The sequence below is a fragment of the Hipposideros armiger genome, unplaced genomic scaffold, assembly GCF_001890085.2.
Source record: "Hipposideros armiger isolate ML-2016 unplaced genomic scaffold, ASM189008v1 scaffold_16, whole genome shotgun sequence".
NCBI lineage: Eukaryota > Metazoa > Chordata > Mammalia > Chiroptera > Hipposideridae > Hipposideros > Hipposideros armiger.
In genome coordinates, this window is record NW_017731366.1 from 4,114,812 (window position 1) to 4,126,490 (window position 11,679).

At 34.8% G+C, this 11,679-nt stretch overlaps 1 protein-coding gene across 1 annotated transcript in view; it reads right to left on the minus strand.

The window, feature by feature from the left end:
- Positions 1–11,679, minus strand: part of LEKR1 (leucine, glutamate and lysine rich 1) — a 169,233-nt gene that overhangs the window by 92,407 nt on the left and 65,147 nt on the right. Inside the window, exon 6 of the mRNA XM_019626541.1 lies at positions 9,812–9,987. Within this exon, the coding sequence (XP_019482086.1) occupies positions 9,812–9,987 (176 nt within the window). The remainder of the gene's footprint in view (positions 1–9,811; positions 9,988–11,679) is intronic.

Genomic DNA, 11,679 nt, shown 5'->3' on the forward strand with positions numbered 1-11,679 from the left:
AGTGGCTCAGTTGGTTAGGAGCTCGCTCAAGAGTTTGAGCTCTGAGCAACAGCGGTTCGAGTCCAGCCCGAGCTGAGCAGCTGCTGAGCTGCCAACAGGTGGCAGGATGGCTCAGCTTAAAAATTAATAAATAAATAAAATAAAAATTTTTAAAAAAGGAAACATTTTTAGTAGGATAAGCAAATAGGTCTATTCTATCCTTAATTTCATCAATTTTATGAAAAATGTGGACTACATTTCTAAGCCTAATTCAGGACTTGAAGTTTAAAAGTTCAAGAGCTATTCAATCAATAGTTATTTTGAGAGCGGAGGCAAATTTATTCTATACTTGTTAAGATACTCTGCCTTGGAAAAATATTTTTTTCCGAAATCTTTTATTAAAATAGGTATGCTCTGGTTTAAGCGAACCTAATCGATGAACATTTAAACAATATTGATGACAATAAAGTGATACCCACTAATTAGAAGAGCAGGAAATATTTCACTCATATATGCTGTTCAACATTCACCATACTTTGTTGGCAAGAAAATATTTAGCAATGCCATTTTCTAGGAATGTTGTTTCTGTTTTGAATTTTGATTTTAAAACCTAAATTAATTTTAATGTGAAAGTCTTTTAAAGTATCTGAATAATATTGTGCAATATGTACGGGGATGAATATATCATTAGTTTGCTAGGGTTCCATAACAAAGTACCACAGACTGGCACTTAACTCCAGGGGCTTAACTGACAGAGAATTATTTTCTCACCATTCTGGAGGCTAGAAGTCTGAGAGCATGGTGTCAGCTGGGTTGGTTTCTTCTAAGGTCTGTGGGGAACAGATCTGTTCCAAGCCTCTTTACTTGGCCTATAGATGGTCGTCTTCTCCCTGTGCTGTCATATCATCTTCCCTTTGTATGGGTCCACATTTCCTCTTCTTGTAAGGACACCAATCATATTGGATTACAGCCCACCCATTTAAATTTCATAACTACTTTAAGGATCCTTCATCCATTGAAGGACATTGGGTTTTGTTCATACTTTTGGTCAGTATGGATAAAGCTGCTAGGAACATTTATGTACAGGTTTTGGCATGAACATAGGTTTTCATTTCTCTCGGATTAATCCCCAAGACTACAACGGATGGGTCACGTGGTAAGTGCATCTTTAGTGTTAAAGGAAATGGCAAACTTATTTTCCATAATGGCTGCACCATTTTACATTCCTACCAGTAATGAGTAATCTAGTTTCCCCAATCATTGCCAACATTTGGTATGGTCAATTAAAATTTTAGACATTCTAATACTGTAGATTGTGTAGTAGCATTCCATTATGGTTGTAATTTGCATTTCCCTAATTAGCTAATGAAACTGAACTTTTTTTCATGTTCCTCTTTGGCAAAATATTTGCTCATACATTTTGCCCATTTCCTAATCTGTTTTTTAAAATGTAGAGTTTTGAGAGTTTTAATATATTCTAGATACAAGTTCTCTGTTGGATACGTGGTTTGCAAATATTTTCTCCCAGTCTATCATTTGTCATTTTATCCTCTTAACAGGGTCTCTTTCACAGAGCAAAAGTTCTTAATTTTGTTGAGGTCATTTAACCAATTTTTCCTTTTATGTATCATGCTTTTGGTTCAAGTTTAAGAATTCTGGTTCCCAAAGATATTCTTGATTTATAGTTTTATATTTTACATTTAAGTCTGTGATCCACTTTGAGTTAATTTTTTTGTAAGGCGTGAGGTTTAGGTCAAGGTTCATTTGTTTTGTTTTGTTTTCTTATCCAAAATATTACCATTTCAAATAAGAAGCTATAGCCACATTTCAGGTGCTCGAAAGCTATGTGTGCTTGGTATTGGGTTGTCGGAAAAGTTATGATGCATTTTTGTAATGAAAAACATAGAAAAAATACGTCATGACTTTTCCAACAACCCAATAGTTACCATACTGGACAGTGTGGGTCTACACGCTTCCTAGGCTCTTGGCCATCTTTTTGTATAGATGGGATGGTTCCTCAATCTTTACAAAAGTTGACCTTGAAAAGCATCACACTCAATTTATTTTCTCTCAATCTAAATTTAAGATATAGATGATTTACTTAAAATTTTATGTTGTGAAATGGGCATGTTTATACAGTTACTACTGCTACATTCAAAGTGTGTCCAAGTTGATTCAAGAAATGGTTAAAAGGCAAACATCAGCTCCTTTGGGGTTTTGCATATACTTGTACATGTTTGAATAACTATGTCCGGGGCTTTGATAGTGTGGATAACATTGAGTAAGGGGAAAGTTTTTAAAAGGTGGGAAAAAATTTTTACAATAATATAGCATTAGTTTCACATACTCTGTTGTGTTCACTAAGCTTTTACTGGGGATGCAAAAGTGATGTGATTTACTGTAATGGGAAATGTTAAAGTTAAGGGTTGAAAACAACTCCTGTCTCTTTTTGTTAGATAAAATGTAAAATGTAATAGTACGTTTACATGAAAAGCAAAATGGACACACACTTTGACTTAACAATTACACTTTCAGAAATTATGTTATAAAATGGGACAAAGTCAAAAATATGCACGTGTAAAAATGTTCACTGAAGTCTTATTTATAAAAGCAAAACTATGATCAACCTAAATGTCCATGATAGAAAGCCAGTTAAATAGGTTAAGACACATTCCAATAATGAGATACATCAGCATAGTTTACATAGTCAATTGGCAGACTATATTTCCATGCTATCTTAAGTGACTATATCTATGAACAGAAAAAAAAGTTTAGAAAGTTTATACCAAAATGTTAATAGCGAATGTCTCCGTGCAATGAGCTGATGTTCACTTCTTTCTTTGATCTTCTGTATTTTCTGTTTTACATTGATGCTGTTTTATGTTTAAGGTCAGAAAAAAACTTCAAGGCACTTGAATTTGGGGAAAAATAATTATTAAGTGTTCGTATTTGCCTCCTTGTAAGTTCAATAAACAACTTTCAAACTAGTTTAAAAATCATGTTAAGAATTTTTCCACTGATAGTAACTGACGGTCAGGCAAGGACAGCTCCTAAACAAGGCTTCTCCTCTCTCCTCACTTCCTCTCCCCAGATTATAGAAGTAATCCCTGAGCATTATGAAAGACATTTAGAAAATACTCAGAGGTTTAAAACAGGAACATAAATATCAGTAACCTCAGTATTAAAACTTGGATGTATTTTTACTTCCATTTCAATTCCACAATGGTTACTGAGCACCTATTATGTGACATGCACAATTCTCTTTTAAAACACTAGAAACAGAGTAGTTGGCAAAACATTCAAACTTCCTGTCCTCATGGAGATTACAGCTTGGTAAGAGGAGACTAGTAATAAATACACACATATTTCTGACAACATTAAATGTTATTAAAAATGAAAATAGGACAAAGACGTATAAGGGAAGACTATTTTAATTAGAGTGGTCAGCAAAAACCTTTCTGAAGAGTTGACATTTGAAATGAGACCTAAATCATAAGATGGGGCAACTACTTGTCCTGGGAGACCCTTAACCAATTTCCCCTTCATGCACTTAAAGTACCTCCCTGTCCACACAGCACACAGTCATGGCCATGGGTCACATTCAGTGAGAATAAAATGAGGGGTTTTCTAAGAGAGGAGTATTATTCCTCTTTGCTTTTTCTGTCCCTTTCTGTAATTGTGATATATTGCAGATTATGTGTTCCTATGAGGGTTACCTAAACTAACAGTCCTGAAGTAGATAATTGACTTTAAAAAATACCCCCAGAGAAATTATGGATTACAGAAGATAATAATAATGTAACACAAATGAAAACAAAAATTGGTAGAGCTGATGCCTCTCCTATTTTGGCATGATTGAGTTACTCATTACTGACGTTATGAGGTAAATATTCTATAATAAGATGAGACAAGACTCTCAAAAATGAGAAATTATCAAGAAGACTATTTGAAATGTGGATTAATATCTTCTATACATGTCTCATTAAAGTGGCTAAAATTTTTAAAAACTGACAATACAAAGTTTTGACAAGTCTTGACTAGAACTGTCATATATTGCTGGTAGGAATCTGAAAGGAACAACCACTTTGGAAAACTTTGGGTAGTTTCTTATAAAGTTAAATATACACTACCATGTGACACAGCCATCCCATTCCTAGGTGTTTAGCAGAAAGAACAAAAGGATATATCCAGAAAAGGATGAACATGAATGTTCAAATGAAAACCATGCCTAAAACAGAGTACAGCTGACCCTTGAACAACACAGGTTTGAATTGCACAGGCCATTTTTTTCAATAAATACTTGTACTGTTTTTGTTCTGCATTTGGGAGTCCACAGATGTGAAGGACTGACTGTAATGCACTGATCTAAGCCACTTTATATAGGGGACTTGAGCAACCAAGGATTTGGGTATCCATGGGGATCCTGGAACCAATCCCCCGTAGATACAAGGGAAAACAAGTTTTGGGGGAGTCAAAAGTTATACGCGGATTTTCTGATGCATGGGTCGGTGTGCCATGTTCTTCAATGGTCAACTGTATATTTATATGATGAAAGACAATTCTGTAAAGTATATTTATATTATTAAAACTGTAGCAGACACTGTCAGTGCACTGCCCATATACCCTGGACCTTTCAATGTTGTTCTACTGACTTCCAACTCTCAGTATCTGCCTCTTTGTGCTAGAAGAATCTTTTTCTAGGAACTGCAGGAAGCAGCACTGACCACCACATGGCAGGGTAGAAGTGCCAAGGAATTTACACGGCTGAAGAGCATCCCTGAACCAATGACTCCTGGGAGTTCATGCCAAGCTCCCGCACTCCTTGAGTGTGGACTTCTGAGACATGTTTCAAACCATATTTCTCAGAGTTCCCTCCTGGGAGTAAGCTCCAGCTGCCCATTGCAATAGGGCAACTTTTGTTATCTGTTTTGTATTCCCTATATCTGGGTTGCTTTCACTTCCTAAATAAACTATCTGCACTCATATCTTTGATTCAGTGTCTGCCTCTGGAAGAACTAAGAAACTAACATATGTGTAAATGTTATTTATGTAAATATTGATCTCAAAAACATCACTAAATGAAACAAGCAAATGCATAGTATACCAAAAAGTATGATACCATCTACATAAAATTTAAAATCTAATGGAAAAAGAATATAATTCACACATGCATGCATATTAAAGTATAAACAATTATATTTTAAATATATTTTCCTTTTTTTAAAGATAAAGTATTAAAATTTGTTAATTTTTGCAGGTGAAAACATGGTTGTTATAATATTCATCTTTGTCTAAATTTAACTCTTAAAATTAATTTAAAAATTTAAAAAGATATTGTTATATACAATCTCATTTCCTGAAGGCACATATTATGTAACAAAATTAGCAAATTGAATTTGTATGGTGAGAATTTATTTTTTCTAACATTTAACTATAAAAATTTTAAAATATAAAGAAAGGTGGAAGAATTTTATAGTGAACAAAAATATACCCACCACCTAGATTCTTCAATTAACATTTTACTATATTTGCTTTATCATATAACTCTCCATTTATCTATCTTCTATTTTTATGCATTTCAAGATAAGTTGCAGACATCAATATACTTCACTCCTAAACACTTCAGCATGCACATCAATAATTAGCGTTCGATATATAAACTTCTTATTTTTGAGTACAATATACACACAGATAAATGCATAAATTTCAAATGTATCATTAGATAAGTTTTGACAAATGCATCCGCTGTGTAACCCAAACCCCAATCAAAATAGAGAGCAGCACCATCACCACAGACTGCCCTCACGCCCCTCTTCCAGTCAATCCTCCCTGCCAATGTAACTAATGTTCGGAATTTTTTCCACCATAGATTAGTTTTGCCTATTCTAGAATGTCATATAAATGGAATCATACAATATGTATTATTTGTGTGAGGCTAACTTTCAGGAAGCACAACAGTTTTGAGATTTATCTAAGTTAACTGCATTATCTGCCATTCCTTCTATATTTCATTGTTTATTCAGGATTTTTTGTTTTCTGGTTTGTTTTTTTAAATAATCTATTCTACTGATCTAACTTCTGGGCTTTTTCCAGTTTATGGCTATTTTAAATATGACTTAAATAAAGTTGGTGAATATTCTTATACAAGTATTTTTATGAACGTATGTTTTCATTTTTGGGGTGGGGGGGTTATAAATACCAAAGAGAAGAATTTCAGAGTCATCAGATAGATGTATGTTTAGTTATATAATAAAACATCAGCTTTTTTTCAAAGTGGCTGGAGCATTTTATATGCTCGTGCATTTGTAAGAGGGTTCCAATAGCTCTCCTTCCTCACCAACATTGACTGCTGTCAATCTTTTTCATTTTAACCAATCTGGTGAGTATGTCCTGGTGACATCTGCACTTCCCTTATGACTGATAATGTTGAGCACTTTTTCATCTTCTAATTGTCCATTTGTATATATTTTCTCATAAAGCATCTGGTCAAATCTTTTGGCCATTTTTTATAGGATTGTTTGTACTTTAATTATTGACTTGTAGGTGTTTGTATGTAACCTGGACGGCAGTCCTTTGTCACATGTGTTGTGAATATCTTTTCTGTCTGTGGCTTATCTATTCATTTTCTTAATAGCATCTTTCAATGAGTGGAAGTTTTTAATTTTGATGTCAAATTCGTCAATTTTTGTTCTTTTGTTCTAACTTCTTTGTTCTATCTAAAAAACCTTTATTTACTACCAATTTATGAAGACAGTTTCCTGTTTCTTCTTTTATAGTTTTAACTTTTATATTTAGTTCAATGATTTATCTTGAATTAATTTTTATGTCCGATGTGATGTAGGAGTCAAAGTATACATTTTCCCATATGGGTAATTCAGCTGTTCCAGCACAATTTGTTGACAGACTTTCTTTTTCCCATTGGATTGTTTTGGTGCCTTTGTCAAAAGTGAAATGATCATATAAATAGGGGTCATCTACCGAGCTATTTTGTTCCATTGATCTATTGTTGATCCATAGGCTAGTACTACACTGATTTGTTACTGTAATGTTATAATAAATCTTAGAGTCAGGCGATATTAATTCTCCATTGTTTGAATATTTTTAAAGGTAAATGAAAATACCTTTATATTTACTTATTAGCTTTTTAGCTATATCTTTTTATACTTAATTTTTAGTGGTTGCTCTAAGAATTATACATCCTTAACTTTTTAGTCTACACAAAATGGATGTTGCATTACATCACATAAAATACAAAGCGTCCACCATGTGGCTCTATTTCCCTCCTCCTGCCATCTTTCTGCTCTAGTTGTCATATGTTAAACCAACATACTTTATAAATCCCACAATATATTATAATTCTTACTTTAAATGAGCATATGAATGTTTTAAAGCTTCAAAAGAAAAAAGAGTCTTTTATATTTACCCATATTTATCATTTATGGTGCATTTTAATCTTCTCTGAGGACCCTGGGGCTCTGTTCATTTTTTTCAATGTTTATCTCTCTTTTTCAAATTAAATAATATCTATTGATCTATCTTAAAGTTCACTGGTACTTTGTTCTGTAATCACAATGTGCTATAAAAGTCCATCCAGTAAATATCTATTTTCAGATATTATATTTCTCAATTCTTGAATTTCCAATTTTTAGTAATTTCTTGCTGTGATTTTCTTTCATTCTTTCATTTGATTTCACTTTTTCATTCATCACTATCTTATTTTCCTTAACAGATGATTTAAAAACCTGGTCAGCTAATTACATCATCCTGATAAACTCAGGATTGGTTTCTATTGATTGTCTATTCTTCTGAGTATGAGCCTTATTTTCCTGTTTCTTCCCAGGTCAAGTAATTTTGGATTGTATCATGAACATTGTGGATGTTATGGAGACTCTGGATTCTGTTATGTTCCTGTAAATAGTATTGATTTGCTATATTGTTTTATTTTAATAAGCAGTTAACTTGGCTGACCTTAAAATGCAAACTCTGTCTCCCCTGGGGTAGGTGGCAGCTAAGATAACAATTACGTTAGCCTTAGATGGGCTTAGAGTCTTCCCTATGCACATATATTTCAAGTATATGAGGTCTGACAATTAAGTTCATGAACTTGTTACAACGATGTTGCTAACCTTTTTTGATATCAGAGGGATTATTCATTATGAATTTGTACCAACTGGACAAACAGTTCACCAAGTTTACTATTTGGATATGCTGAAAGGGCTACGTGAAAAAGTTAAACGACCTGAACTTTTCGCCAACAATTCATGGCTCTTGCATCACTACCATGTACCAACTCACATGGCACTGTCTGTGAGGGAGTTTTTAGCCAGTAAGCAAATAACTGTATTGGAACACCCTCCCTATTCAACTTATTTGGCCCCCAATGACTTCTTTCTTTACCTGAAGATAAAGGAAATATTGAAAGGGAGACATTTTGATGACACTCAGGACATCCAAGGTAATACAGCCACAGCTCTGTTGGCCATTCCAGAAAAAGAGTTCCAAAACTGCTTTGAAGGGTGGACTAAGTGCTAGCATTAGTGCATAGCTTCCCAAGCAGACTACTTTGAAGGTGACCGTAGTGATATTCAGCAATGAGGTATTAGCACTTTTTCTAGGATGAGTTCACGAACTTAATTGTCTGACCTTGTAAACCAGAGAGTTGGAAAGTGTATACATGCAAAATCTGTACTCTTTTCTCTGACTAAGTCTTTTCTGGGATAACCCTCCTACTTCTCAGAGGCTGGGGCTGACTTGATCTCTGTCCTCCAGTTTTCAAGCCAAAAAGACTACAGATTTCTATCAGAGTTGTAGCTTCACTGCATGGAACACACTGTACCTTCCCTCAATCTAACAGTCTTCAAAAAACAAAACAAATAAACAACAAAAAAACAAAAAAATAGGAAATTCTTCCAATGCCATTCCCTTGTTTTAATTAAAAAAAACTTTTTGTTAAATAAACTTGTTTATAGATCAGTTTTAGTTTTATAGCAAAATTAAGCAGAAAGTACAGAGAATTCCCATATAACCCCTGCCCGAACTCATGTATAGCCTCCCCGACCATCAGCACGCATTCTGCACCAGAGTGGTACATTTCTTATCCTCAATGAACCTACATTGTTGGCACATCATTATCACCCCAATCCACAGGTTACACTATCCACTCTTGGTGTTATACAGTCTATGGGTTTTGATAAATGTAGAATGACATGTATCCACTATTATAGCATCATACAAAATATTAAGTGCCCAAAAAATCTTCTGTGTTCTACCTATTCATCCTTCCCTCCCACCCAGGCAACCACTGATCTCTTTACTATTTCCATAGTTTCGCCTTTTCCAGAATGTCATTTAGTTGCAATCTTACAGTATGTAGCCTTTTAGATGGGCTTCTTTCACTTAGGAATATGCCTTCTTTCAATTTTTGACATTCCTTCTATATGTGCTTGGTTTTGGTCACTCTCCAGTGTTTTTAGATAGTTATTTCATCCGGAATTTATTGTTGTTATCTGTGGGAAAAGCTGATCTAATAGGAGCTACTCAGCCATTAACAGAAGAAAAAGTTTTAAAATATAAACTGATACATTTGACAGGAATAACGAGGCATCTGGTTACAGCTCAAGAACATGTGTATCAGCACTTATCTTAGATCGGCCTATGCTTATTGATTTTCAGGGTTGAAATAGATCATAATTACCATCTAGTCTGCCAACCATAACAAGCTTAAAAGTTAATCCTAAGTCCCATCACGTAAAATGAAATATCGTTATTTCATTACCAGTGATGTTCAATTACAAAGAAAAAACAATTATCGTTCCTTATGTATGTTACAAACCTGTCAAGGCTGTTTCACGTATGGATTTAATTTGAAGAAAAACTTCTCCTTTCAGTGAAGTCCAGTTTTGAAAATGATCATATACTTCATTTTTAATACTGGTTAGCTCCCTTTTAGTAAAAGTAAGTAATGAAAGAGTCTTATTCCAGAAATATTTGTATTCCGTCAATCTTTGGCTGTAAGGTAGTAAAAATAAATAAATAAATAAGTAATTAGGATTTTTAAAAATAACAAGCATAACAACAAATGTTTCTTTGAAAAAAAATAGGTTTCTTTGACAAATGGTTTTAGAGTGACCGCATAATCTACTGTCTAAATGGAGGCAATTTTGAAAGTGAAAGAAGTACTATTTATATTTTGCTGACATAACAGATATAAACTGGAAATATCCCAGGATGACTGAGGTATATGGTCATGCCATCTCATTTCCATTATGTTATTGTTTTAACTATAAAGAAAGATGGCTACTTTCATACACATTTATTATATTAATCTTTTAAAATTAATTTAACAGCAAACATTTAGTGAAGAAAATTAGGTCAAACGTGACTTGATCATAGAGCCAAAATGAGAGTCTCAGATTCTCAGACAGCGTCCTTCCTGCACACCATGGTTTTACAGGCAGTTTGAAACCTGGGATGATAATAAACAAAACCTTTAAATGTGACTGATCCAGTGCTTTTGCTTCATGAAATGCCTCAGTTCAAAGAAACCACATTTTTTGTTTTTTGTTTCTTTGCCATCTCAGTGATTTTTATTACTTCCGATGTCCTGGCTATAATTTACGTAATAATCAAGCAAGATGCAGACACAGACCTAGGAAGTTATCAACAAAAAGATAACTGAAGCCATGAACAACAATTATTTGGTTAATATTTCTTGCCCTGAGTAGACTAGGATCTGATGCAGAGACTATATCTGTTCATCACAGTCTGCCTAGCACCTACCACAGCACCTACCACAGAGTATGTGCTCAACAAATACGGACAAATGAACGAATGAGTGAAAAAAAAAATAGATCACTCAGTTGGATGAATGAAAAAGTGAGAGGTGCTAAGGATAAAACACTGGACAACATAACATTTATGGGACTAAAACGGAAAAGAATCCCTCAAAGGAGACTACTGGGGAACAATCGGTGAGTTAGAAGTGAAACCAAATGCATACTATCAGAAAAGCCAGGGGATGAGAGAATTTAAAGAAGAAAGTAGTGGTCAGTGTTTAAGGCTTAGATAAAGGCTGAAGAGAGTCTATTGTATCTATACTAAGGAGACATCTGGTGATCTCAGAGAGAGGCATTAGGTAGGAAGAACTGAGCAGTAAAACGGAAGTGAGTAAACAGGGGGTTTTGTGGTACCACCAGTCAAGAACCTGGGCTGAGGTGGCAAGGAGAGAAAGAGGAAGATACAGAGCAGAACGGTTTGTCAGGTCGGAAGGCACCTGGATGTGGACACAGCTGGGCAGACCTTATGAGTGCAGTCACAGAGGTTAAAAACACATACAAGAGATGCGCTCATTTCCTGTGCAAAGTCCTAGAGAGGACGGATGCAAAGCAGAGGCTGCAAGATTAGCCTCTGCCAGGAAGAAGAGGGTGGTGTCATTCTGTGTGGTCATTAAGGTCTATCTGAGTGATCAGAAGCCACAGAGCTTGCCTCAATCAGCAGGCAGAGCGGGGAGCTAGGAGAGATGAGGGTTTCAAAAAGCAGAGAGAGTCCAAGTAGATCACTAAATGAAGAAGGCCAAAAGTGAGGATGGGAAGTCTGAATGTAGAGCTAGGAACTGCTAAGACTAGGAGACAAGAGGTATGAACTAAATCAAGGTTAAGGGGCTAATGGGCCCAGGGTAAGGCAGCTGCTGGGAGCAAGCCA